Below are 27,883 nucleotides of genomic sequence, written 5' to 3' on the forward strand. Positions count from 1 at the left end.
TAGTGACCATGAGCACAGTTGAAAACAGGCCCATTCCACCCAGATAGAAACGCCGAAAGGAGACCAGGTGGGTATGAATTTAGGAAATGGACTTAATGAGTATCTACTCTGTTTATCTCAATAGGTTCATGAAGCTTCCTCTTATTCTGGAGTTAGCAACCCTGGCATACTGCATGTGCCAAAGACTCATTCGTCAGTCAGTCAACAAACTCTAAGCCTCACTGTGTGCCAAGCACTGCTGTACAGTATCAAAGAGGAGAAGCAGATACTGGAGCTTGCTTTCTGGTTTGAGGGAGAAGAGATAAATAAGCCGGACTCTGAAAATGAAACAGTGTAATGGGTCGTTAGTGCCCGGGGAAGGAGTAGTACAGTTAGTCAAGAAATTCTGTGTAGCCTGGGAAAACTGAAATGCCCACTAGGCGTCCAAATAGCTGTATCAGTAGACTTGTGAATACATGAATATGGGGTTTTAGGGACAGGTCATACCTGCGAAGAAATTCAGGATCTATTTTATTATGGATATATTCAAACTACGAGATTCCCAGGAAGAATATGTAAATGGAGAAAAGAAGGTCCCAGGAATTAGAAACCCAGCAGAGAGGAAGGAGCCAGCAAAGAAGCCAGAGGGAACAGGAGACAGGTAGGTGCTGGGAGAGCACAGTGTCACAGACACCAGGTGAAGGACCGGTTTCAAGAAGGAGGGAGACTCAGCCGTCAGATGCCGGTGGGTAAGATGAGGCCAGCTAGAGAGGCCATCATTCTCCGGTGACGTGGAGCTCTTTCAGTAGATGGGAAATGGGTCAGATTGGAGAGGGCTGGGCAGCCGCTGGGCAGGGCAGGGGGCGTCAGGAAGTCTGGGCGGCTTGTGCAAAGGCACGGTTTTGAATGGGGAGCATCAAAAGGGAGCTAAGGGACCAGGCTTTTGTCTTTAAAACGGGCGTCTTTGAGGCATGTTTGCTCTCGAGCAGAGCCGGTAGGCTGGGAAGAGGGAACGTGCAGGAGAGGCGGAATTACAGAGCACAAATGGAAGGGCCGGCCGTGGCCACAGGAGGAGACGCTTCCTTCTCACTGGAGGGAAAGCAGCTGCGATGCTAGGCGGGCAGTGGGTGTGGGGGTGAGAAGACAATGGGGTTCCCTTTCGATTGCTTCTTGTATGTCAGTGAAGTTTAAGGCAAAGGCTTTAGCTGAGGGTAGGAGGAGGTGCTGAGCAGGAGGCCTGGAGAGTCAAGAGAATGAGTGGTGTTTTTCTACACCAAGAAAGACAAGCGCTGGGTGGCATCCGGTTCAATTTCCCTCAGTGGCTTCGTGCTGCTCCCGTGGCTCCTTTCCCCACTCCCTGGGGGAGCAGGGTCAGGTCTGGCCACCGAGTGTGTCCCTCCTTTCCCACCCAACGCTCCTGGCTAGAGCTGCCTGACGAAGGTGGCAAGAAGCAGGGCTCTGAGACCTGGTCACTCAGCCCCTCATCAGTGTGGGAGCATGGCAAGTGCACCCCTCCATACCCGCCTGCCCTCGCCCTTCTTGCCTTTGCGGTGCGGGACAGGTGAGGCATCTGTGACAAACAGGTTTGAGCCACGTAGGAGCAGAAAAAGTAACAAGTGTTTATTCAGGGCCCACCAGATAGCAGGTAGTAAATCTCATTTTGCTCTCACACCAACTGTCTGAGAAAGGTTGGGCGACTAGGTCATGCAAGAGCAAGGGGAAGAGTGAGGCCTCCAGCCTCTCTGACGGTAAAGCTCCTGCCCTTCCCACTACACACCGGGCCTCCCTTTGTAGAAGGTGGACGTGAGCTTTCTCCCTGAGAACTGCCATTGAAGACCCACTGTTCCCACCTCTGGCCCTTGTCCTCCCTTTGGATTGCCACTTCTATTTCTAGGACTCCTCAGAGCCACTCAGGAAAACGTGCTGTGGCCTCTTACAGACTTCCTCTTCCCCTCAGGAGCCCACCAGGCTCCCGTGCCTTCCCCACAATGAAACAAGGGCCATGCTGCCCAGCTGGGACCAGAGTTTGTCCAACAGAGGATGTGACCTCATGGAGGATGCCCAGCGAAACCTGATCTGTCACCACACCAGGCTTCAGCCCACACACCCCCCTTCTCTAGCCTTACCACAGGTGGTGCCCTCTCCTTACACCTCTGTGCCTCTGCCCCTGTTCCCCTGCCTGGAATGCCTCACCTCCAACCCCCAATTCTCCGCCTCACTCCCCTGCCTCTGAAGTCTGGTTGAGCGTGCTTTCTCCTGGCCAGCCCTTCTGGAGACCACCCCGTCTCTGCTGCCCCCCCCAACTCTGTGCCAGGTTCAGATCACCACCAGCTGAAGTATGTACCCCAGAGCCTTCACCATGCGCGCTGAACCCTGGCTCTGGGGGGACGCCTCGCGTCCTCCGCGCTCAGTGCCTCCTTCCCAGCAGCAGCTAGACACACATTCATGGTGTCTGAGGGTACTTAAGACCCTGGGAAAGACAGACCGGGTTTGCTGGAGAGAGAAAAGTAGGAGTGCTGGTAACGACTGAGCAAGCTCGGCAGGGGAAAATGAGGCTTTTAGGGATAGCCTGGTTCTGTTGCAAACCTCTGGCTTAAAACAACAAAGGTCGATTTCTCATCGAAGGTACATGTCCCTTGGGGGCCAGCAGGGGGCTCTGCTCATGACAGTCACATGGGGACCCACACTCAGCAGTCACCAAGTCTAACAGAATCACAGGGTCAGAGGGCAGGTGTCCTGGGGCGGGGTCTTGCAACAGCAACCAAGGGCTCTGGTTGGCCCCGCCCCAGCAGGGGGTACCAAGGAAGTGCAATTCTCCCACCGCCGGGCGGGTGGAAAGCTGGGAATCCTGGATGGAGAGCCCAGGGTCCGGGAAGGTTCTTTCTGGTCCTGCTGTGGGAGGCAGCAGGGCAGCGCCTGGGGCCCCAGCAGCGAAGCCTCAGACTGCCGGTTATCGGCAGGTAGATCTGCTCCTGCGCTGGTGTCACTGTGCTAGGGGTGGGGCTGCCTGAGGAAATCACCAGGTGTTGCCATGGGAAAGTCCCGCCAACATTTTCTAGAAACAAGGAAATTCCTGGTTTTAACCATTTCTCATCCAACCGCCATCTCGGAGTCGACCAGAAGAATGCAGACCTCTCCAGGCTCCTGGGAAATTTGGTGTGAGCCACTGAGTCCTGACTGGGAAGCTGGCAGACCAGGGTTCCAGCCCCAGCAGTCTCGGAAGATCACAGGCGAATTTCTAAAGGTGTGTGGGCCTCAACGCCTTTGAAGTCTGTAAAGCGCCTTCTTTCCAGTTTTCCGAGCATTTCCATACCTGTCGTTCCAAGTCATCCACACAACCAACGGAGTAAACGTTACTAACCTTGGATGAAAAAACCGGGAAGGGATGCGGGCTGTGCTCAAGGTCACCCTGGAGGGCATAAGCTGGGTTCCAGGGTTGGCTCCTGGGCCTCTGCAGGCTCCCTGGGAAGCTGAGTCAGACCCAACTTCTGGAGCGGCTAGGCCTAGGTCCTGGACCTCCGTGGGCCTCCGGGGTGTGGGGGCTCCGTCTTCCCAGGCGGCTCTCCCCTGGGTTAACTTGCCCAACCTGCTCGGTTGACTGTGGGCCAAGTCCTGGACTTCCCTGCTCCCGTGGACTGCAGATGCCCAAAGGGCACCCAGCCGTTACCACCGCCGCCCAGCCTCGGGTCCCGGCCTCTCTGTGGCTCGGATTCGGGTCTGGCGCCTCCACTTGGCAGTTCAGAGCATCCTTTCTCCTTCCTGTCGGGCGGCGGAGGCGGCCGCGCCGCCGCTGTCCCTTTAAGAGAGAGAAAGAGCACAATCAGGAAGTGTGCGAGCGCAGAGTCTGCTCCCGGCAGAGTAGCGCCCGCCCGGGGGGAAGCCGCGGAGGAAACCTCCGCTCCAGCCCTCCCCGCTCCAGCCCTCCCCGCTCCAGGGGGGGCACCGGCCCCTCCGGCCGGCCCAGCCTCGGGGTCCCTGCGGCCGCGGCGGCGGCCGCCAGGATGCTGTGCGCCCAGCCCGTGGATGACAGCGAGCCCTGAAAGCTCGGCGGGTGCCACGCGCTCCCACTAGCCTGCCAGTCCCACGGCCGAGATTGGGTGAGTGGTGCGGAGCGGGCAGGCGCGGGGGGGCTGGAACCCGGCGGCCGGCGTGCGCAGTGCAGGGCTGCGGGCGCGGAGCCAGAGCTCTCCCGGCCCCGTGGCGCCTCCCCCTGCCACTTCTGGGGGCCCCGGCAGCGCCCCGCGTGCGGTCTGCGGCGGTCACCCTACGGAGGGCCGCGTGAGGCCGGAGAGAGGCGGGGAGGGCCGTGGCAGGGAAGAGGGCGGCCACCCGCCTACCGCGCTCCCTTTCTGGGCTCTGCTTCCTAGCGCCCGGCGCCGCGTTCACCCTCTACCTCGGTGCTCGTCTCCTGCCCGGCTCCGGGGCGCCTGCCCTCACCCCACCTGGGGTCGTTCTCCCCGGCGCCGTCCCGAGGAGAGGGGAGGCAAGTCTCCCGGAGCCGCTGGGGACATGGAAAGCCCCAGCGCTGTGGGGGAGGGTGACAGACAGGAAAGGGTTAAAGGGCTGGGGCCGGTGGCCTCTGACGGAGGCTGAGAAGCACACCGCACCATCAAACAGCACCGAGGGGTGCCTCTCCTCCGCCCTCCTCTTTCCGGTGTAGCTCGGCTCCTGGACTTGTCACAGACGGAAAGCACAACAGACACTGGCCCAGGACAGTCTCTGCCTGATCTACGGCTGCTCGGAGCGCGGGGTAAGTGCGTTTGGCCTCAGGAGAGCCCCCAGGACCAGGAGGAGGAGGAGTGGCGGCGGTGGGTGGGGCAGCGGGCGCCCTGGCTCCGCCGCCCACCCTCATTGATCCAACCGCCGCGGAAGGAGAGCAGCCTTCCCCGCACCCGGTGCTGAGCTGGGGGCCGCAGAGCTCGCACAGCCGACCAGACGTGCCAGCCAACAGCTCCTGGGCACAGCCCTGGCAGGACCAGGAGCAGAACCCAGGACGGGGCTTCCTTCCAGGGCTCTGCCTTTTGCACAACATTGTGCATTCTTCCCCACCCCGGTCTTCAGCTGTGCCCTGCCCCCAGCACCAGGGCCAGAGTGGAGGACCAGCCCTGGGGAGGATTATGAAGGTGGTCTGCTGTCCGCCGGCTCCCCAGACTGGATCCCCTCCTTGGCCTTGACTTCAGGGTGCTCTGCCAGGCTTCCCATCCCCAGGCCTGCTGGCATCATGATTCAGCCTCTGGGGTGAGGGGGTGGGGGACTTATCTGATCAACTCATTCAAACTGAGCTATTATATTGTCTTCAAGGAGTCTCTCTGTATCTCAGTTGCTTCTGGAAAATGCAAACATGAATACATTTTCTGAAACTAGGACTTGGCCACGGAGTCTTTTCAAGTGGCTGCTGGTTCAAGGAATTGATGTTCTCAAGATTTGCATTTTAAAAAAGATGGCAGAGAGAAGGCTTAAAGAAAGCCAAGGAACTGTGGGATTCCAGCTGTGGTGACCCTAGGGTTGAGAACCTAGCAGATACTAGAAGGTGAAGAAGCCCTGTCCAGAGCGTATTCAAGAGGTGGTGGCCCTTCTTAAGCTCCTTCTCCCACTCATCCCATTAAGACCAGCCCTGACCCTATTTTTCAGAGAGGATTTGAGTTTACTCTCTGGGGCTACACTCTCTGGAGCCAGTTGCTTTAGAGGACCTGGCCTTTGGAGAGAACAGGATGGGGGCAAAGATGGGGCATGGAGTTGTAGAGGGTTTCAGATTCTCCCCAGGGCTCCTGAGCCCTTGGATTTGATGGTGTCCTGCCCCCCTCCACAGGCACGTGCACGCGCACACACACACACACACACACATTCTGTCTCTCTCTCTCTCTCTCTCTCTCTCTCTCGCTCTCACATGTACACCCCTGCTGCAGCGAGTGCGGTCCTCTCCAGAGCAGCGCTGACCTGGCCACACTGGCCGCCTGTGCAGCTGTTCGCTCACAGCAGCAGGAAGTGGTGGGCCCAGGCGAGTGGGTGGGGAAGGGCTCCAGGCTCATGTTGCAATCCTGGAGATTTGTGGTGGTGTGGTTGACGCTGCCTGACCTGGGGCCCTTCCTTCAAGCACTATTTCTGCTTCCTGGGACAATCCCAGGCCTGGATGCCAAAAACCCAGAATCCTCAGTGCGTGGGAGAGGTAACAGAGAAAGAGGTCTGTCTCTGCTGAATGGCCTCTGGGGAGCGGGTTGGAGAAGACCGGGAGTGAGGACAGGTGGAGTGCCCTGTGGCGGGACAGGCGCGGGCTGTGGACTGACGGCCCCAGTGGCTGCACTTCTTTTTGGAGAAGTTTCTTAACCTTTCTGAGCTTCACACTTCCTCCATCCCCTTGCCTCTGGAATGGCCACCCCGGAACCCTTTGTGGGATGGTCTTGGGCACTGCTCCGTGTCAGGCCACCCGTGTCCAGCCCAGGGCGGGAATGGAACCCTAGACCCAGTATGTTCTTTCCGTAGCCCTAAGGCGGCCGGCAGCCAGGGGCAGGCGATGCAGAGCACCGCCAACTACCTGTGGCACACGGACGACCTGCTGGGCCAGGGCGCCACTGCCAGCGTGTACAAGGCCCGGAACAAGGTAGGACACAGCCCTGGCCAGGCCCCCTCGGGCTGGGCAAGGTCTGGGCCCTGTCAGCCCTTGGTGGGCAGCAAGGGTGGTGTGTGGCGAGGCAGAGGCCTAGCACACTCCGGAGCCGGGGGACGCTATGGCTTTGGGAAGAAGGGTGGGGAGCTGTGGAGGGCTCCTTGGGATGGCGCTTCTGTCAGGAACAGTTTGGGACTGGAGAGAGAGAGAGAGAGAGAGAGAGGAAGAGGAAGACCCAAAGCCGTCATCCCGGGCAGGCGGCAGCAAATGTAGGAAGAGCGGAGTCGGGCAGTGGGGCTTGTTTGGATCCCCCTGCCTTCGTCGCAGCTCTGTACCGACCGGGAGCTCTGTACGGACTATGTGAGACGTATTGCACAGTCTTGTCTCAAGAGCTGGGGCCGGAGCAGGTGCTCGTCCCAGCTCTGCTGCAGGCACCAGGGAGTGGGCTGCCTGTGTGGTCGTAGATAGAAATGGTAATAGCAGCAACAAACCATCCCCTGCACCTGTGCCATCAGGGGCAGCGAGCCCTCATCCCCTCCCAGTGCTGGACCAGGCCGTCTTCTCTCTGAGTAGGGGACGGAGCTGAGGGTGGGAGCCCTCTGCCCCAACCGGGCCGTCTTCACTCATGTCTGGTGGTGGGCGGGTGGCAGAAGCTACACAGAGGCCCCAGGGGAGTATGTGTGCTCTCCAAGGCAGGAGTGGGACTTACGTTACCCCCCATGGCAGAAATCCGGGGAGCTGGTTGCCGTGAAGGTCTTCAACACGGCCAGCTACCTGCGCCCGCACGAGGTGCAGGTGAGGGAGTTCGAGGTCCTGCGAAAGCTGAACCACCAGAACATCGTCAAGCTCTTCGCGGTGGAGGAGACAGTGGGTCCGGGACTTGGGCAGAGGGAGGTGGTCTTGTCCTTGACACTTATGGGCTGGGAAGAGTCGGGTCACATAATAATGGTGACGCGGTCACGTGCTTGGAGGAACGAATGCTGGGGTGAGAGTAGTAGACGGGGAAGCAAAGATGGGAAGTAGGGTCTGATCAAAGAGGGCTTCCTGGAAAAGGTGACCTTGGGCTCAGGTGTAGGGGGGTCACTGTGAGGCCAAGGAGGGAAGGCCAGAAGCTGGGACCTAGAGAATGGGGGCTTTTGGCTCTAGGCTGAGTCACACCTCTTGAGAAAGCTGGTGCCCCCCCATAGTGATGGAGGGGGCGGAGATTTGCCTTCCACCCCAAGCGTCCCTCTCTCTGTCCCCCCCCACAGGGGGGCAGCCGGCAGAAGGTGCTGGTGATGGAGTACTGCTCTAGCGGGAGCCTGCTGAGCGTGCTCGAGAGCCCCGAGAATGCCTTTGGGCTGCCCGAGGAGGAGTTTCTGGTGGTGCTGCGCTGTGTGGGTGAGCCCCTCCCCGACCCCCACCAGGAAGCCTCTGTCCCTGTCGGACCCGCCGTGGTCCCTGCCCTCAGTGGAAGGCAAAGTCCCAGAGGGTCTGACGTTTCTGAGATGGTTTCCCAAACACAGAAGATGTTCTGTGCCTCAGAGGCTCTCCATTCACAGACCTAAGACAGACACTCATGAATGGATGGAATCCGAGTGTCCGATTCCTGCTGATCAGCTGTTTAAAACTCCAGCTTAAAAAAAAATTTGTTAAAGCAGAGAATTCCTATTTGGAACACTGACAAAGTTCTGGGGGTGGGTGGTGGTGATGGTTACACCACACTGGTCACGTGCTTAATGCCACTGCACTGCACGCTTCAAATAGTAAATTTTGTGTGAGGTCTATTTTATTACAGTTTTTTTAAAATAAATCAAACAGGAGGGGGTGTCCCATCCTTGGGGAGGCAGAGCCACCATCCCTCTTGATTTCTTGGAGAATCCTGGTGGAATATCAGCACCCACATCTTTGGAACCCCCTTCCTTTGTCCTGTGCCCATCTCTGTCCTCGTGCTTTTCCTGCGGCCCCGTCAGCCCCTGCGAGCTCTCTGTCTGGACCCAAGGACAGCCTTCTGCCCCAAATGGGCCTCAGGCGCTGAGCTGTTCCTGGCCAGAGAGCTAGCAGCGCTCCCTCTCCCCAGTGGCTGGCATGAACCACCTGCGGGAGAATGGCATCGTCCACCGCGACATCAAGCCTGGGAATATCATGCGTCTCATGGGGGAGGAGGGGCAGAGCATCTACAAGCTCACGGACTTCGGGGCCGCCCGGGAGCTAGACGATGACGAGAAGTTTGTCTCTGTCTATGGCACTGAGGAGTACCTGGTGAGTGGGATGTTGGGGACCCACCCCCACGCGGAGGGCCCGCCCTTACAGCTAGTTGCCTGTCAACTTGTGACTCTCTCGGAGCCCCCTTGAGGGGCTCTGTTCATTCCCCCCACCTGGGGCAAGGTATACATCACCTCTGCGCCCCAACCAGAAGAATCTATTCTGTTCCCTAAGATGGCAAAGGTGATGCTGCAGCCTGCCTGGGTCTCCCTGCTGGACTATCCCTGCCCAGGCCCCCTGCCCAGGTCTCCCTTGTGCAGTTCTTTCCTTGATATGATCCTCGCCAAGGAGGGGGCACCACTGGTCACCACTTTCCCCAGGGCGGAGGGTGGGCAGATAGAAATGCGCTGGGTGGGCTAACTCCACCAGTTCTTGAGAGGACGAAGGAGATGGTTCTGATAGTTCTGTTTTCACTGGAAGGTGGTGGAAGGAGGTCTGATGGATGGGGGCTCAGGCCCTTGCCCACCCTCCCCCTCCATGGCTGCTCATTGGTTCTCTCTCCGGCAGCACCCCGACATGTATGAGCGGGCTGTGCTTCGCAAGCCCCAGCAGAAGACATTCGGGGTGACTGTGGATCTCTGGAGCATTGGGGTCACCCTGTACCACGCCGCCACTGGCAGCCTGCCCTTCATCCCTTTTGGTGGGCCACGACGCAACAAGGAGATGATGTACGGTGGGCCACGGCAGGGAAGGAGAAGGGTCGGACCCCGGGCCTTCCCCCACCAGTCCCTGCTGTGTCTCCTCTTTCTCCGCACTCTGTGGTCCTCCTGGGTCCTCCCTCCCCCCCAGGTGCCTTTCCAATCCTTGGTCCTCAGCCAGTCAAACAAGAAGCTGGGCCTGCCCTGACTGATGGGAACGAGTCCCTTATCTTAGCTCCGTGCTCCTCTCTAGTGCTCCCTTGGCTCCCTCTTCACGTGTGTGTCTCACCGCCTCAGCTGAGGCTCCAAAAGAGACATGCCCAAGATCGCGGAGCCTGCCAGGGGCAAAGCGGGGTGGCAAGGACCCAGTCTCCTGATCCCGGGAGCAAGGCCTTCCCAGGTGTCCTGCAGTCAGAGCCAGAAGTAGCTGGAGACAGTGGCTGCTCTCGCTGAGGGCACCGCCCAGAGCAGAAGAGGTTTGAAGGGGATTCGTGGAAAGGTCGAAACACCCACCCTCGGCTCAGGGGTCCAGCTGTGTGGAACCCTGATTAGGTTAGGGAAAGGGGAAGGAGACCGACAAGGCAGGGGCTGTCAGGGAAGGCTGGACTTGGGAAGGAGGGGAGGGTTGGTGAGGTGGAGCACAGCCAGGGCAAAGGGGCAGAGGCAGGTCTGAAGGGGAGGTGCGGGCAGTGGAAAGGAGTGGAGAGCTTGACATCTCCAGGCTAATTCGGAGCAGCCGGCTGATTTGAACCAGTGCTCCGAGAACCCTCCATGCTGAGTTTGCCATCCCTGGATGTGCGATGGGCTAGGGGTCCCGCCGACCCGGTCCTCCCTCACCCCAGGTACCGGATCACCACGGAGAAGCCGGCCGGCGCCATCGCAGGCACTCAGAGGCAGGAGAATGGGCCCCTGGAGTGGAGCTACAGCCTCCCCATCACCTGCCGCCTGTCCACGTAAGTAGACAGACCTGAGTCCGGGCTGGCTTCCCTGCCCCCCGCCGAGAGGCAGGCCCTACCGCACAGGGCCCCTTGCGCCCAGTCGGCTCAGGTATATCACGTTCCCGTCAGGCCGCAGTTTTCCCATCTGGATGCTGGACCGGGTCTGTCCAGCTCCCCCTCCCCATCCCGCCATGCCCCACCGCCCGGGTCCTAGCTCTCACAGAACGCCCTGTGACCTACTCAAAGAGGACGAGTCCGGGGCCTGGTGGCCGACCGTCTTCATGTGCTGCGGTCCAGGGGGCTGCAGACCCAGCTGGTGCCCATCCTGGCCAACATCCTGGAAGTGGAGCAGGCCAAGTGCTGGGGCTTCGACCAGTTCTTTGCAGAGACCAGTGACATCCTGCAGCGAGTCGTTGTGCACGTGTTCTCCCTGTCCCAGGCCGTCCTGCACCACGTCTACATCCACGCCCACAACACGTGAGTGCGGGCGAGCGAGCGGCAGAGGCCTGAGAACCTTCTCTACCCTAGGCAGCGGTCCGTGGGCTGTTTAGAGAGGAGAGCATCCAGGTCCAACGTGAGTTTGGAAAATACTAGTTCCACAAAGTTCAGCAGTTCTTCTTGCTGCTAGACTCCCAACATTCAGCAGCTTCCCCATGCTCACGTGCATTAGGAATCTGAGGGGTGCGTGTGTGCATGTGGGGGGGGGGGCGCAGCGTGTTTCCCAAATGTATTGCTCAGAGAACCCTTTATTGCTAAAATTCAAGGTGAATTTTAGTGGGAGTGTTGCCGGAAGGGGTACAAAGGCCGCGGCCGGGTGTTGAGGCTCCTGCGTTCCTACTCTGTCCTCATCCACTCCAGTCAGACACGAGCTCTAACCTTTGTCTCTCCACCCTTGATAAGAGAGGCAATCACCTGGTCCCTCCCTTTGAAAAGCTGAGCCTTCTCCGTGGACGAAGACTGAGCTGGGGTTTGGGTCACCTGGACGCCATATCCTGCCGACACTTCCTGTCCTCTCCCTTTCCCCCCCAACCGGAACCCCTTGTGTGTCTAGGATAGCCATCTTTCTGGAGGCTGTGTATGAGCAGACCCAGGTGGCCCCCCAGCACCAGGAGTACCTCTTCGAGGGTCACCTCTGCGTCCTTGAGCCCAGCCTGTCAGCACAACACATCGCCCACACGACCTCAAGCAGCCCCCTGACGCTGTTCAGCACAGCCAGTGAGACCCCCAAGGGGTTGGCCTTCAGGGACCGTGAGTAGCGCCCCACAGGCTGGATCATTTCTCCCTCTCACATTCCGTAAGGGGCAGGGGTTTATGATCCAGGATATCGATTAGTGTCTTTTGTGGGTGTTTCTTGGGGCCCACAGTGTGCAGAAAGCAGGTCTGGCCTCTAAGTCTCCCACGCCTCTGAAATGCCGTGTGATTCAGGCTCATGGCTCGACCTGTGAAGGACGCTTCAGTGCAAACAGGGAGACCAGGATTTAATATGATTTCCACAAGCTCCGCAATGGGTGGGAAAGCCGCGAGTCGTTTGGGTTGGAGGAAGCAGGAGCCCAAGGTGCTGGAGAGAAGGGAAGGTGGTCAGGGGTCCAGAGTTTTATCTTCCAAGTCCTAGAAAAGGTATCATCCCTTCTCCTTCGAATGATGCCAATTTCATCCTCCTTCTCAGGGGCTCCGATGCTGGGAAGGGGGATTAACCTTGAAACTCCTGGGTATGAGGGTCGTTTTAGCCCATTTTCTGGCTGTTTCTGGGACTTTGGGCATGAGGCTGTGTGTAGTTCTCCAAAGAGGACACGAGGGGGCAGTGAGGGGCTGCAGTTGTAAAGAAGCACTTAGCGTGCATTTATGTAGGCTTGGGGGGTCTCTGCGCAGGGTAAGGAGCTGGCAGTGGAAGACGGGGTGGGGGTGGGTGTGAGTGAGGAGGAAGCAAAGATGAACTTAGGGTTCGTCTGGGACACACGGGCAGCCCCCTCAGACAGGGTCTTTGTCTGCAGCGGCTCAGGACATCCCCAAGTTCTTCCCCAAAGTGGACCTGCAGTCAGATTACACCACTTCCAAGGTGAGAGGCGTTGCAGGTGGCAGGGGGGGCCCCGGGGGCAGGGGGCTGGACCCCTAACCCTGCCGCCCACTGTGTTGCAGAGTGTGTTGGGCGCCGGCTACCAGGCCCTGTGGCTGGCGCAGACCCTGCTGGCCGGGCAGGAGCTCATGCTTCGGGGGCTGCACTGGTTTGTGTGAGTAACCCCGAGGGCTGGGTGGGCAGGGGCTAGAGGCTCCCACACAGCCCTGTGGCCGTGCCCTCGGGCCCCTGCAGGCGGAGCTCTGACTCAGCACCCTTCACAGGGAGGTGCTCCAGGCCATGGGCAGGCGGACACTGGAGGTCGTGCGGGTGGCCCTCCTTTTCCTCAGCAGCAGCCTAGGCACTGAGAGGTGGGTGTCCTGCCTGGGGCAGGGGGGCTGCGGCAGGTGTGAGGCTGGCTCTGACCCCTCGCCCTTCTCTGTCTGCCTGTTCCTCACCCCCGATTGTTTCCAGCAATGCCCCTCGCCTCCCCCTACCCAGAGCTCCCACCCTCCCTGTGGTGCAAGAATACAGAGAGCACCCCTACCTGTCCCTCATCCCCCACCCTGCCGGGTGACTGGACCTACCCCCCACCCCCACCCAGTCACTGCAGGGGGAATGGGGCCACGGGGGTGCTGCCTCAGCAGGTACGAAACCCCAGAGCAGCACTGGAGGGAAAACCCTCATAGCCTCACCCTGCCCCCTGGACCTGACAGGATGGGGGTCCCAGCGGTTTCACCCTCCACACTCTTCCTTCCGTCTCTGGGTCTTACACTGTCCTCTCCTTCCTCACGTTTCCTGGTCCTGCCTCGGGGCTCCATGCCCGCTACTCATCTGACTTGGGCTAATTAGGGGTGATGGGCTGGACAGAGGGAGAGACTGGGGAGGAGGGAACCAAGCTGGAGGGTCTGGGGATGAGAAGCAGGAAGACTCCATTGGCCAGAGAGCACTTCCGAGCAGTGGGCAGAGCTCCCCCCAGATCTTGGAAGGCACTGGGCTGTGGTGCAGGTGAGAGGAGGGGGCTCTGCAGCCCAGGGAAGCTGATGGTGGCTGGAACCTTCCCCACTGGGAGGAGATATGGGATGACAGAGGAGCAGTGACTGTGCTGAGCACAGCTGATGTCCCTACCCCTCACATCCCTGGCCCTCATCCCTAGGCAGTTCCCGGGAGTCTCCCCGCAGGGGGTTGACTCGCTGCTGCCTTGCTTGGACGCAGCAAATCTGAGGAGGGGGCAGAGGAGTGGCAGCGGTGTGGGAGGGGTGGAGGAGTCTCCAGATGACAGGGACAGGGTCCCTGGCCTGGCTGAGCCCCCTTCAAGTGGTGACAGAGATGAGGGGCTGCAGGGGTGCAGCACGGCACAGAGCTCTGTCCAGGGCACAGAAAGGGGGTCCAGGGGTAGATTTGGCATCATGCCTGCAGAGGGCCCACGTTCCCTGGAGGAAACAGCCCTTCCGAGGCATGTAAAGATGATAGGACGGTTGGGAAGAGGAAGACTAGAGATGAGAAAAGGCAATCGTGGAGGTCTTTCTGGAAGAGGTGAGGCTTTTAAGGCCAGAGGGAAATAGAATACCTCGAGTTGGGAGGTCCTGAACAGAGACAGAAAAGAAGCCATGACTGGGGAGATTGTGGGAGGGGTGCTGGTGAGATTTGTTGAAGCCACAGTTAAAATGAAAAATATCCTAGAGTGAAGGTAGAGTCCTGGGTCTGCTGGCTACTGTTTTTCCCTTTCTGGATCCCAGGCCCCCCCCAGAGGCGTGGTATGTCTAGAGAGCTCAGGCTCAGAGGAGTGCCTGCTTTGAAGCATATTTCAGCCTCCCTCCTGCCAAGGAGGAGTACAGAGAGCAGAAGGAGCACGGAGCAGAGAGTCAGAGGCCCAGTCAAAGCTCTTCACTTGGGACCTCAGGCCACTGTTCTCTCTCCCAGCCGGAGCCACTATTTCCTTGTTTTCAAAAGGAGAAAACTGGATGACCTCTGAGGCCTCCTGCCTCTGATGCTTTGCAATTCCATTCTTTTTTGAACACCCTCAGACCCGTTGATCCTGGAATCTGAGATAATTTAATGAGCACCAGGCATAAAGTGGCTGCCATTGCCCAGCCTGGTGACTCATATCTCCCATAGTGCACTCCTGCCTCAGGCTCCCCAAGCCAGGCTCCCTTGGCAGAGTGTCCTTACTTCTCTGCTGAAGCTCCCTGGTCCTCCTCACACCTGCTGCCATGTGGTGGCGCTGTTCAGGCAGCCAGGACTGGCTCGGGGAGCCCCCCCTCCCCCCTCCCGTGCTTCCCCCAGCACCAGAACGTGTGTATCTGTGCTCTCTAGCCGAGCGTCTTAGCTCTGAGGTCCTATTCGAGGCCCACAAATACAGAGACTTATCTCTCCGTTACATACACAAAGATCTGAGTCTTGCAGAGCCGAAGTGACCGAACTCAGATCCCGCAAGATGGGTGAGGGGGCAGCTAGGACTAGCACTCAGACCCGTCTCCCCTGCCTCTCTGTCCGGCTGGTCTAGGTCAGCCTCAGCTGCTTCTGCCAGCAGGCATTGCACGCACTGAAATCCATTTATATGTTCACGGATTCATTCAACAACCACATATGGAGGAACTACTGTGTGCCGAGCACTTTGCGAGGTACTGAGGATATAAGGGTGAATTCCTGCCTCCGTAGAGCTTCCACTGCGTTCCTAATTCTCCCTCTTCCCCCCTTCCTCCCCTCGCCCTGCGCCAACACCATACCCAAGCCAAAGGCCACAGGATTCTTTCCCCGATTATTATTGGAATAGAAATAGTATATGCTAATTGTGGAAAGTTGGGAAATACAGATAAGCAAAAACAAAATAAAAATACCATGTCCTGGGGCGCCTGGGTGGCTCAGTCTTTAGGCGGCCGCCTTCGGCTCAGGGCGTGGTCCCAGGGTCCCTGCTCCACGGGGAGCCTGCTTCTCCCTCTCCCACTCCCCCTGCTTGTGCTCTCTCTCATCGTCTCTCTCTCTGTCAAATAAATAAATAAAATATATTTTAGACAATACCATGTCCTTTCCACCCAGAGCTAGATTGTGACATGGTAGCAGTAGGTGTCCTTCCGGGTTGTCTTCCGCTGGGTGTTTACGTATATATATGAACCAGCGTGAGATTCCATAGCACTTGCACTCTTGTAACCTGCTGTTCTCAGCTGATGAGCTCTCCAGCCCCATGTCCGGACGTTCTCAACTCCTCTAAAATCAGCCGTACTCCAAGTTCTCTAACTAGCCCCCGACTTTTCTTTTCTAGCTGGTTTTATCCCAACCAGGTTCCAATCCAAGACCACACTTTGTGTCTGGTTGTTATGTTCTTTAAGTCTGTTTTAATCTCGACAGCCTGCCTCTCCCCTCCTCGCTCCTGACCCCAGCATTTTTGGGGGAAAATACCCATTGTCCCACTTTCTGGACTCCAGGGATTCCTCTGTACCCCGTGGGGTTTTTTCTTTCTTTCCCAACATTTCTTATAAACTGAGAGTTCTGAAGCCTGGATGGAGTCAAGTGGAACATTTTTTTGGCTAAATACATCATAGATGACACCGAGTACATTTCATTTCCTCCCACCACTGGGTGCGGACAGCCTGATTCCTCTACCGTGTGGTCACATTTTCCCTGTCCATGCCTGAATCATTAATCACGGATTTTAGTGCCATGCCCAAGTGAATAACTTCACTGGGGGCAACACGATGCTAATAGTCCAAGTCCCAGAACATTATTGGCTAATATTCTGTAATATAGAGCTTATCCTTTATTAGGAAGCTATTGGTTATCATGACATACAGTCTACTGGAAAGGAATTTCATTCTTTTCCTTTAGTTATAAATATTCCTAGTAAGGAGTTCATTAACAGTTGCCTTGCTGCATGGACTCATGAATTTTCATAGCTTCGTGTTGTTTCCATCTGCCTCCATCTTTATTCTTTGCTGTGCTCAGCAACGGTATGACTTCGGTGAGTAGGGACCTCTTGAGGTTGGTTCCTCTGATCCAACCACAAAACTCCCCAGATATCCCAGAAGCCAGCAAGGCTGTCCCAAAGATGTCATACTCCTCACGTGGTCGTGGGGCTCTGCCTCCCAATCCCCCAGCCGTGTCCTTTCTCTGTCCTTCCCTGGAGGTTCAGCAGTGTGTCTGGGACGCTTGAGATAGAGGAGGTGAAGAAAGTGACCGAGCTGAAGTCCAGGCTGCGGGCTGTGAGTGAGGCGGCGGGGCAGTGGGGGGCGGGGAGCTGCGGTCAGAACCCCAAGCTGAGGACCCTTCCGGGGTCTGCCTTTTTTTCTGTCCTCCAGCTGGCAGAGGCCCTCTCCAGATGCTCCCACAGGATCACAGAGACCCAGTCATGCCTGAGCAACCTGAGCTCTGAGCTGCTGAAGAACCGGGATCAGGTACATGCGGACAGAAGGTCTGTGGGATTTTCCTCTTCGGTGGGGTGGGGGCAGGGGCAGGGGCGCACAGCTCGGACGGTCCAGTAGCCCTTTTAGGAATCAATCCGCTTTCTCCCTTATCTTGGTGAGGGTGCTGGGGCGCGGGGTAGTGGTGTGGGATCCAAGAATGTGCGAGACCACCCCTGTGAGAGTGGCCAGAGGAGGAAAGCATCTGGGGTCCTGCCCGCTTCTGGGAGTTCAGAGAGAGAATTAGAAATCCTAGCAGGTGCAATGGTTCTAAATGAAAGAATAGTTTTGTTCCCTTCCTTTTCTGAACCCTTGCTCTGCTCGTTCCCTGGATTGGCCCTCTTACTTCTATCATCTCATTTAATCCCCAGAAGGCCACTACTGCTAATATGCCCCTTTCGTAGATGAGGAAGCTCACTCGGGGAGGCTAATGTGGCCTGAGTTGCATCCGGTCCATGACAAATGACGGTGGTAGGGCTTCGTGTCAGGTTTGCCCACCTCCAAAGCCTATGTTCTGGGCCTAGACCAGAGATTTACACCCTCGAAAGCCTCATTCAACAGACATAAAAATGCCCACCTGCCCCCCCCAACAGCCTGATGTGTGGGACCCCGCCCTGACCAGCGTGGCCCATTCTCCTCAGTACCTACCCCAGTCAGTGCTACAGGGACCCGGGCCCTCAGGTCCCAGGTCAAAGAGCTCTGAAAACCACAGGGTTTTGTTTGTTTGTTTTGGCTGCAAAACCCGACCTACGACCTCCGTCTTCTGACGCGAGTCTTCTTTTAGTCTCTTTACCCCACTTTGAGTGGGTATTCTTCCAGTTCTCTAAAGGTCGAGTGTGTTGGACGAGGGATACTGCCCCGGACCCCACTCAGGCTATCCCACAACATAGCCTGTATCTGCTGAATCGCCTTTCTAAAATCAAAAGACAGTTCTGAATTTGGAATGTAACTGGCCTGAGTCTTTTGGATAAAGACTGGATCTGAGGTCTCATTCACCCCAAATTCTCCAAAGGATGGGTGCCTGGGACCCACAGCACCTTGGGACCCAACTTGGCCCCACCCCAGAGTCCAGCTCCAGAAGTAGCTGAGACGGGGTCACTGGGAGGAGGGAGGGAGGAGGAGCTAAACAGCCCTGAGGGTGGAGAAGAGCACCACCCCACCAACACACACACACACACTCAACATCTCAAATGTTTGTATCCAGCCCGAAAAGAGGAAGGAAGAACTCTACTGACCTTAAACCCCAGGAGGTGAAGGTCCTTGAGAGGTCATCTCCCACATCCGTCTGCCTCCAGGCGGGACTGAGGACCATGGATTCATCCATGTTTTGTTTTATTTTTTTAAGATTTTATTTATTTATTTGAGACAGAGAGAGAACGAGCACAAGCAGGGGAAGCAGGTAGGGGGAAAAGCAGGCTCGGTCAAGCCCAATGAGGGGCTAGATCCCAGGACCCCAGGATCAGGACCTGAGCCAAAGGCAGACGCTTAACTAACTGAGCCACCAGGCGCCCCTCATCCATGTGTTAAACAGGGGCTGTTGATTCATTGTGTAAGCACCTTCGGTGCGCCAGGCATTGGCTAGACTGAGAGGGCCCTACTTCTACTGCCCCAGGCCACCCGGAGAGAGGGTTCTGCTCCACTCCCATCCCCAGCGGGCTCTGCCAGGCTTGCAGGGCCCAGACTTGTGCCTGGGTTCTGTTCTCAAGCCTTCTAGTGTAGCAAAGGCCATTCTCCTGTGGCCTAACCTGCTTGGCTTTTCGTCTGTCTTAATCTCTGACTAAACACCTGGAGTGTGTGTGTGGGTTGGGGGGGTGGAGACAGAGAGAAAGAATAAACATGGGAATCTGGGAATCAGAGGTGGCTGGCTGGCCCCATGGCACCTCAGACAAGCTGTGGCAATGAGGCTCCTTCTGCAGGCAGACAGCTCCTCTGCCCTACCCCCACCCCCAGCAGCCATGTTATCCCGTTCCCTCCCCCTTTACTCTGTGCTGTTTGATTCTCCCCTTGCCTGGTCCCTGTCTTCTGCCCACAGCATCCAGAAGATTCAGTGTTGTTTGGACAAGATGAACCTCATCTACAAACAATTCAAGAAATCCAGAATGAGGCCAGGTGAGCCGTGGGGAGAGCAAACTACCCCCCCGCCCCCAGAATGAGGCCAGGTGAGCCGTGGGGAGAGCAGACTACCCCCCCACCCCCGTGCTCTCCCTCCCCTCCCTTCCTCCTTCCTTCCCTCTGCTTATCCGGCTGTTGCAAGCCATCTGTGTGGCTGCTGCAGGCCTACTGTGTGCCGCCAGTGTACTGCTGGCGTAGGGCAGTGTCCCTGCCTCTAAGCTGCCTGGAGACAGTGAGGGACTGGGGGCCTGTGCCTGTTGCCCTGTGAGAGGTGTGGACAGCATGCCGGGGGTGCTCAGATGGCCAGAGCCTGGCTGTTCTAGGAGAGGTGGCCCTTGGAAGAGAGCCCTCACCTCTGCAGAGCACTTTCCAGTTTGAGGAACATTTCCCTATCTGCTGTGTCTTTGGCTCATTGAAACAGCCAGGTTTTCCTGATAAGGGAGGGTCTGAAGAAATATCCTGTAGTCACCGGGCCAGCTACTTGGCTGCACTCTCTGCTTGTCCTCACAGAGGACCTCCAGGCAGGGGCAGCTCATTTACAGGCTCAGGGACGGGCAACTGCTTGCCCACAGTGACCGCCATCATGGGCATGGTAGGCTGGAACCCAGGGACAGGCTGGGCCGGGGGGTCCTGGGAGACCCCAGTTGACTCTTGGGGTTGAGGGGCTCACATGCCAGGAACCAGCCCTCTCCCTCACCAGCCATGCCCTGGGCTTCTGCTGACGTGTGGACTGCAGGCCTTGGGCTTGAGGGCCAAGTTCTCCAGCTCTAGGATTATCTAATGAGCACTGTCCCATAGAAATGGGATGCCGGCAACGTACCCAACTCTGAGTTCTCCAGTAGCCAAAATTTAAAAAGTAGAAACCAACAGGTGAGATTAATTTTCATAAGACGCTTGGTTTAACCCAATACATCCAAGTTGTCATTTCCACATGTAATCAATGTAAACAAAATTATTAAAGAGATGATAGTTTACATTCTTTTATTTTTTTTTGTGCTAAGTCCTCACGGTCCTGTGTGTATTTGACACTCATAGCACATCTGTCTTCGGAAGCTAATTTTTTAGCTGACAGAACTGTCGTCTTACCAAAGCAATAAAGCTGCATTCATTGGGGAAACAATATTTTACACTGCTCTAGTTTTAAATTTTTAGTTAATTGAATTCATGAAATTAAAATAAAAATTCAGCTCCTTAGGCGCACTAGGCACAGGCCAGGCGCTCAGCAGCCACGTGTGGCCGGTGGCAGGTGGCCGCTGGCTCGGACCTACAGATCTAGACCATCGTCTCTGCGGGGGAGTCTCAGGCCTGCCTCTGGGGTCTGGCCGTGGAGGGGGTGGGGAGAGCAGCGCAGGAGCCGAGAAACTGAGACTCTCCCATTCCTGACGCCCCTGGCCCTTTTAGCTGTGATTTCAGCGAATCTCAGAGGCTTCTCTGCCTGCATCACCGGGATTGGTCATCCTGGCCTCACTCGCCTTCTGGGCACCGCCCACGCACCGGACACCGTCCTCCGGGCTGAGCACGATCTTCACCTATTTAACGCCTGTAAAGACTCCAGGCACCGTTACCCCCCTGTTTATAGATAAGGAAACTGAGACCCTGGGAAGTTAAGTAACCCAAGCAGGCCTGGTCCGGAGGCTTTTAACCAATCCGCTTTACGGCCTCCAAGACTTTTGCTCCTTTTGGTCTGCAAGAGTCCTTCATGCAAATTAAACATAAAAGGCCGAAAAACCCTTGACAGCTACCCCTTGGAATGTTGAAAGACGCCACTCCGAAACATGCTTGCTGGTTTTCTCTCGCCCCTCACACCAGTCCTGGGTGTCACATAGGGTGGATGGGGCAGCCGACTTTGTGCGGCGAGTCACGTGTCTGCAGCCTCCTGCGACTGGGAGGCCCGGCTGGGACTCGCAGCGGGGACTTCACGAGCGCTCAGCTGGCCGAGAGCAGGGCCCAGGCCGAAATGCCCAGGGAGGGGCTTCTGGGGTCAGGGAACTTGGTGGGAGGCAGCAAGGGAAGCCTCCAGCTGGAAGGACCATTCCCTCGGAGCCCAGCAGGGGGCAGCATCTCCCCAGTGCGGTGAGCGTCCGCACCAGCGGGCCAAGGCAGAGAACCAGCGCTTCTGGAGAAAGTGGCTGGTCCGTGAAGGGGAGATGGAGGGTGAACGAGAGATACAGGGTGGTGGCCTGATTTATCCAGCTCATGGCTGCAGAGCCCCCAGCTAGCTCTGCCGGCAGCTTGCATGGTCCGGAATGGGGCCCGCAGGCGGCCGGCTTCAGTCCCTCTGGGAGGGATGTTGGATAAGGAGCTGGGGCTGACCGCACATCCTCCAAGGCCCACTCATCCACCACTTCCCACCTGAGATGGTCCCCAAGTACTCATCTCTCCAGCCCTGGCCCCAGGAGCCCTGCAGCAATTTTTTCTGCAGCTTCTGTGGCCCCTACTTGGCAAAGTGCTTCCCGTTTGACTCCCCTGTCCTTCCTGGCTCCATGGGGCTGCGAGCTCCCCCAGGCCAGGCTGAGCTGTCTTCAGCTTTGTAGCTGTCCCCGAGTACTTGTGGCATTCTGTTTTGCTGACTGATTGGACAGGTGACATCATTCCTCCCTGTTTCCTTTAGGGCTTGGCTACAACGAGGAGCAGATTCACAAGCTGGATAAGTGAGTAGCCTGTCCCCTGGCAGGTGGGTGAGCGGGAGGCCGGGGGTCCCCAGGAGGGGCCTGACAAGACACGATGAAGGTCTTGCTCCCAGGCTGTAGCTGAGCAGAAGCAAAGCGGGTGACTGTGTCTGGGGCAGGTTATCTGGGGCCAGGGGAGGGAGACTGGGTAGCTGACTCAGACGGAGCTTTCTCCAAAGCGGACTTGATGTCGTTGGATTTATCTCCAGCCCTAAGTGTCCTCCCTGATTTACCGCTCACTGCTTCCTGCTTCCTGTTCTGACCTTCCCTGTGCTCCTCTCTGCTCCTATGTTCTGTAGACACTCATCTTCCTGGAGGCCCTCCCTGATTTAAATGGTTATTTGGAGACTCACTTCCCCACCAGTTCCATGCCCGCCCCTGACCCTTACACACTCTCTCCCTCTCTCAAGCTCCGGAAGCATCTCGCCTTCCCTGTGAGGACTGAGCTTGAGTGTGTCTGTTCCCTGAGATGCCCTGGTCCTTCTCCCACATCTCTCTGTCCCTGTGTTCTGTGTGCTTGCCGCTCTGATCTTCCAGTTCACGCATGTGAACCTCAGTTCCTCCTTCTTTGGAGACGTAGCCCTGCTGCGGATGCCAGCCCTCGGAGGAGGTCTCCTTGGTGGAGACCCAGGGATGCCAGGCATGGGCGCAGGTGAGTCTGGCTGCTTATCTCTGTGCCTCGGTGTCCCTGTCTTTTCAGGGTGAATTTTAGTCGTCTAGCCAAGAGGCTTCTGAAGGTATTCCAGGAGAAGTGTGTGCAGAAGTACCAGACATCCCTGGTCACACACGGCATGTGGATGAGGTAGCAGTCTGGCCCTCCCCTCTGGGCTCACGGACCCCGGGGCCCTTCCTGGCTTGGCCCCTTCGGGCTTCAGAGAACCCTGGGATTTGCAGAGCCCTGATTGAGGGGAGGTGGTCGTAAAGGAACAAAGGCAAAAAAAAAAAAAATGTGGTTTTGTACATCTGGGTGATTTCTGTACATTAGCTTATTTAGTCCCACAATATGCACCCCATGCATCTATCACCCCCTTTCACAGATGAGGAAACTGAGGCTCAGAGCACAGGTCTTATTTTTAGTACTACACAGCTAGTAAGTAGCAGACCCACGACTAGTATTGGGTATGACTGCCTTGAAAACCTGGGTTCTTTCCATGTTCCAGGGTGGGTGTGCTGGGAAACCCCTTCTCTGGGGAGAACACAAGATCCCTTTGGGATGAGGCCAGGCAGGCTTATAGACTTCCGATGGTCAGGGATACAGGGGCAGGCACAGGCCCCTTAAATAGAACCCTCTCATGCTGTCCGCTAGAGGAGTTTTGGGTTTTTCCTTCTCACATGAGCCCCTCCCTCCTTCCTCTGCCTGTGGGAATACTGGCCCCTCCTGAGAAGAGAGGGCAGGTTCCCAGGCCCATATGAGACCCAGGCACTCGCCCACCCTCCCATTAGAATACAGCTTCTCCACCCCTAGCCCACCCCAAATTCTGATTTGATTGGTCTGAAGTCAGGCTTGCTTATCAGCATTTTGAAAGCACCTCCAGGCAATTCTAATGTGTAGGTAGGGGTGAGAATCTGCCACCCGCTTGTCTGTCCTCGGATTGGTTTCCTTTTTGTGCAATGGGGCGAATGTTCCTGCTTCCTCCCTCCACTTAGAGAAAAAGAGAATTCCTCGAAGAGTCCTAACTTGGATTTGCTCTGGCAATGGGGCAGCTCCCATACAAAGTGCCCTGGGCTGCGCTGTCCTCGGCCTCTCTGGAGCCTAGCCTGGCCCTGAGCTCGTCCTCACTGGCACGGGTGCCAGGCCCCAGCCACATGTGGTTTTGCTCCCCCTGGGGTTCTGATGGGACCCTTGGCAGCGTCAGTCACAAGTGTCATCGGCATTCCCCCAGTGGACAGAGGAGAGTTGAGGGCAAACCCGGGGGACAGAGGCAGTGAGGGAACACATGCCTGGGACCACTCAGCTCCCACTCTCCCCCATGTCTGTGAGGTGATCCGAAGGACAGCTGAATGGGCGCCCGGAAAGAGCAAGCAAACCCAGCCCGGATTTTTTATCTGCTCTCTCCAGGGAGGTGCACGAGACCAGGAACCGTCTGCGCATGGTCGGCTGTTCCGTGGCTGCCCACAACACGGAAGCCCAGGGAGTCCAGGAGAGCCTCAGCAAGGTGCGAGCCAGTCAGGGGCCCGGGCGCCGCTGCAGGAGCCGGCTCAGTCAGGCACCCTGGGGACCTGGGGCCATTCCCCTGACTCTGGGCAGGGCTGCCCTTGGCTGCGTCCAAGCACCCTGTGGCTAGGAGGTCTCTGGCACACAAACGTGCCCACACACAAATGTGCACTTCCTGGTGATGTCAGACTGAAGGTCACTGCAAGGACAGAGCTTCCAGAATGCTAGGACATCTTCATGCCTCGTGTAGCCAGAGAGGTTCCAGGCTATTCCTGAGAGGCAATGGGAACCCTCCTTGGTCTTTTGGTCTGCTCTCTGGAAAGAGACCAACACACAGACAGCTCTGAGAATGTTCTGGTCCCCAGCCTGCAGTGCCCACAGCAGCCCCGTTCCTTCAGAGGCCAGCTGGGCAGCCCTGCTCCTTCCTGGTAGCTCCCGGCTCGTGCTGGGCCATCGAGGTGTGGCTTAGATCCAGAGGAGAACTTGGCCATCTGGACCATGAAATCCAAGCACCGACAAGTGAGGGTGGGTGTATCGGCTGCGCTCCCAGCATGGGGAGGAGGGACCTGCAGGAAAGGCTTGGGCATTCTGGGTGCCCCTGGGATGCAGATTAGGGGCCATCTTGTTATCCTTACTCACACCTCCCTTGCAAAAAAAAAAAAAAGCACACCCGTGGCCCATCCCGCCTGACTAAAGTGTGGCTTCCCTTCAGATCCTTGACCGGTTATCTCACCAGCTCCTTCAGGACAGAGCAAAGGAGGCTCAGGTCTCACCACCCCCGGCAGCCCCCTATCCCAGCCCTGCACTGACGGACCTGGTTTTCCAGTAAGTGCTAGAAAGAGGGGCGCGCATGTGTGTGTGTAAGGCAGTGGTGGGAGAGGGGGTACGGTGCAGAGTTTAGAGCCTGAGGGGTTCTGCCTCAGGCCCCAGAGGCAGGAATAAAGAGAGTCTGGGTGGTGGGCTTCCTGGGGAAGGGGGCTGGCAGGACAACTCCGGGCTCAGCGCAGACACCTCTCTTGCCTCTGCCTCGGACAGCATGAGGGAACTCTGCGATGAGATGAAGCTGCTGGCCTTTGACCTTCAGGACAACAACCGCATCATTGAAGGGTAAGGCGCTCCCACTGTGCATGGGGAGGGCTGATGACAGGTGTCCATGTTCCCGTCCCGTCGGAGCTTTGGCCTTGTCCGCAGGCGAGTCGCCATCCTTGTGAGGGTTAGGCTTTCACTACAGTCTTGAGGACGCAAGCCTCAGTGTGGTCGGAGAGGGGGACTTGCAGGCACACGGCACTGCAGCCGCGTCCTGCTCCCTGTGAAAGTGCCCGCTGCCCCGTGCCTCCCCTGGACCGACTCCTGCCGCCTTCACCGCCATCCGCAGAGTGCTTCTCTGGGTCTCCGTGTCATGTGCCAGCAAACTGCGGCACAGTGCTTGGGCTAACTGGCCTTGTTGGGCTCCGGCCTCACGCACAGGCCCCCAGGGCCGCTGGGCTGCAGCCTCATGGACTCTGGATTGCGCCCCTGTTGGACCCCCCTCCTCAGGGGAAGGAGGGGTGCTGGAGAGGACGCAGGGAGTGCACCTCAGGGCTCAGACTTTTGGATTTTTTGCAGCAGTAAAATTCCAAAAGAAAGCTGGGGAAAAAGAGAGTGACTTCTCATATAACCAAGTAAGCAATTTAAAGGTGGAAAAATCCTGCCATCTAATAGTCATGCTTATATAAAGCACATTTTTTTAAAAGATTTTATTTATTTATTTGACAGAGAGAGACAGCCAGCGAGAGAGGGAACACAAGCAGGGGGAGTGGGAGGGGAAGAAGCAGGCTTCCTAGCAGAGGAGCCTGATGCGGAGCTCGATCCCAGAACGCTGGGATCACGCCCTGAGCCGAAGGCAGACGCTTAACAACTACGCCACCCAGGTGCCCTTATAAAGCACATTTTTAACACCAAAGAGAAGGAGGGACATAATCTCAGCATCGGGGGTGGGCCTTGCCCTGAAGGTCCATGGCCTGTTTACGCACATACACACTTGGTCGTGCATGCACACGTGTGCCCACCTCCACAGCCTCCCCACCGTCCTTTGTCACCTCCCCACGGGAGGACCAGTGGCACGGTGGAAATGATCTGCAGAGACTCCGGGGGTTTGGCTCCAGACTACGTGACCCCGGGAGGTTTTGCTCAGCTCTGGGCCTCAGTTCCCTCCCCTGTGAAGTAGGACTAATGATCCCAAGCTCCTGGTGGTAACTAGGGGTGAACTAGGATGAGATCTGCCACGTGCTGGGGATGGGAGGGGCAACAGAGGGAGGGGCTCACTAAATGCTAAATGTTCCTCAGAGGCCAGGCCAGTCTGGGACCCTGGAATTGGGGCCACGAGCTGGGGAGCCAGGAGCAGAGCCTGTGGTTGTCCCCAGAGTTGCAGAGTACCCTCCGGCTGAGGACACATCCCCACCGCATCCCATTCCAGCAAGGGGAGAATCCAGCCGCTTAAAGACCCGCAAGGAGAAGATTCTTTCCAAAACAACCCTCATGGACAGGAAGTTCTAATTTTAGTGCCAACATAAATTTTTCTTGCCGTGATATGGAGTCTATTTACAGATAGCTCAAAACTTTAGTGAATTTTTACTTCCTTATTCAGAGCTGTAGTCGAAGAGCATGCAGAATGGTCTGAATTCCTCTCCCCTCCTCCTGGCCTTCTGGCTGCACTGGATTCACCAGGGGGGCTTTTAAGAGTGTAGCTCTCTCGGGTCTTGCCTCCAGAGACTCTGGGTGCCGACGGGGGTGGGGGATTTTGTAAACCGCCCCCCACCCCAACCCCAGGTGATTCTACTGTGTAGTCAGGGATGAGAACCAGAGAGTTCTTGTCGGGGGTCAAAGACTCGACAGGGGGTAGCTGAAGGCTTGACTGGCTTTGGGTCCTGGGTATGGCCCGCAGGCTTCTCCACTCCGGTGGGAGAAGCTCACCTCCCCCTCTCCTTACAGGTTAAATAGGCTCCCATCGGCTCCCGACTCCTGATCTCTGAGCTCCGTGGGGTGCCCGGCATCCTGAAGCATTAGAACCATTCCAACACTGCTTGCCTGCCTGCAGTGTGGGACCTAACACAGGATGATGTCTGGTCCCCCTCATCAGCCTACCTCCCTCCTGGCCAACAGCTGGGAGACGTCACCAGCATTACCCTCCGTTGCCTCTCTACCGGAAGCAGCATGGCAGGACCTGGGGCACCAGGCCATCTCTGTCAGGACCCACTGCCTGGGCTGACCTTGGCATCTCATGCAGGCTCAGGTCCATCTCCTCTGTCGCCCCGGCCTGTAGAGCCGAAGCTGCCAGGCCGTAGGGAGAAGAGGCTCCAGTCGGCCGGCCCACCTACCTCCTCTGGGTTACAGGGCTTCACTTCTCAGGGAACAGAAGAGGAGGCCTCCGGGGGTTTCCCTAGGATGCTGGGTCAAACGACCTCATTTCAGTCTTCCTTCCTCTTAAGGGGTTCCACGTTGAACATAGAGTCCTCCCCTGTCCTGTGATTTCTGAGGGTCCCCGCTGTCGGCCCCGGGCATCACAGAGCCTGATTTTCCCTCTACTCTTGGTCTGGCAGAGCCTGGCAGAGTTGAGAGAATGGGTGGTCCGGGTCCGGTGCTAGGGCCTCAGGCACCCCCACCTTCGTCTCTCTCCCTGAGGCGCTGCCAGGGCCGGGGAGGTGCAGTCAGCTGCGGTCAACAGTGAGCACAGGCCTGTAAGTGCAGATAAGAGGCCGCACCTCCGAGAAGTGGAATAAACGTGGACTTCTTTGCTATGTCTGAGTGGCTCTCGCTGGGCAGTGTCTGTGAGGCAGGGGAAGGCTCTTGGCAGAGTGCTCTTGGCCTCCCAGCAGGCGCTGGGTGGAGATCTGTGAGGACAGGGTTGGGAAATGGAGGTGGGACCGGTCACTTCCTGATCCCTGCCTTTCCCCTAAATGGACCCTAATTCAGGGAAGAGCCCGAGGAAGATGGCATCCTGCTGGGAGGGCTTACCTTCCCATTCCTTCTCCTGCCCCCCAGCCATTTGGGGGAGCTGTCTAGGGGGCCTGGGACTGGGGGAGAAAGGAGAACTCTCTCTTCTTCCCCTTCAAGAC

The 27,883-nt window shown here is 57.3% G+C and overlaps 1 protein-coding gene and 1 long non-coding RNA gene across 7 annotated transcripts; one reads left to right on the forward strand and one right to left on the reverse strand.

The window, feature by feature from the left end:
• Window positions 1–1,577: 1,577 nt before the first annotated feature.
• LOC121104061 lies at window positions 1,578–4,688 on the reverse strand. Its single transcript, XR_005836449.1, has 2 exons — window positions 4,587–4,688; window positions 1,578–3,775 (listed from the first exon to the last, which is right to left on the reverse strand). It is a non-coding gene; the product is annotated as an uncharacterized LOC121104061 (long non-coding RNA).
• On the forward strand, window positions 4,030–27,563 carry IKBKE (inhibitor of nuclear factor kappa B kinase subunit epsilon). Of its 6 annotated transcripts, none has more exons than XM_040636534.1 (22): window positions 4,030–4,076; window positions 4,640–4,729; window positions 6,460–6,577; window positions 7,310–7,450; window positions 7,834–7,963; window positions 8,643–8,824; window positions 9,335–9,495; window positions 10,308–10,418; window positions 10,701–10,880; window positions 11,455–11,651; window positions 12,395–12,459; window positions 12,540–12,631; window positions 12,741–12,827; window positions 16,580–16,655; window positions 16,752–16,864; window positions 18,886–18,962; window positions 21,577–21,616; window positions 22,209–22,286; window positions 23,694–23,790; window positions 24,502–24,614; window positions 24,825–24,896; window positions 26,760–27,563. In XM_040636534.1, the coding sequence occupies exons 3-22, from the start codon at window positions 6,491–6,493 to the stop codon at window positions 26,791–26,793; spliced, it is 2,133 nt and encodes a 710-aa protein (XP_040492468.1). In that variant the 5' UTR covers window positions 4,030–4,076; window positions 4,640–4,729; window positions 6,460–6,490; the 3' UTR covers window positions 26,794–27,563. The 6 variants fall into 6 exon arrangements, 5 of the variants coding, with proteins under 5 accessions (XP_040492468.1, XP_040492466.1, XP_040492467.1 ...); XM_040636532.1 differs by lacking the exon at window positions 22,209–22,286 and adding an exon at window positions 22,335–22,436; XM_040636533.1 differs by lacking the exon at window positions 22,209–22,286 and adding an exon at window positions 22,335–22,436 and having other exon boundaries at window positions 16,586–16,655.
• The last annotated feature ends 320 nt before the right edge of the window (window positions 27,564–27,883 follow it).

Source organism: Ursus maritimus, unplaced genomic scaffold (assembly GCF_017311325.1).
Source record: "Ursus maritimus isolate PB19 unplaced genomic scaffold, ASM1731132v1 scaffold_2, whole genome shotgun sequence".
Classification (NCBI taxonomy): Eukaryota; Metazoa; Chordata; class Mammalia; order Carnivora; family Ursidae; genus Ursus; species Ursus maritimus.

Bases quoted from the DNA above. Each gene is read 5' to 3' on its own strand.
- IKBKE (XM_040636532.1), top strand. From the start codon at position 6,491: ATGCAGAGCACCGCCAACTACCTGTGGCACACGGACGACCTGCTGGGC. The intron at 12,632-12,740 runs GTGAGTAACCCC...CACCCTTCACAG, and splicing joins CGGGGGCTGCACTGGTTTGT to GGAGGTGCTCCAGGCCATGG. The intron at 18,963-21,576 runs GTGAGCCGTGGG...TGTTTCCTTTAG, and splicing joins GAAATCCAGAATGAGGCCAG to GGCTTGGCTACAACGAGGAG.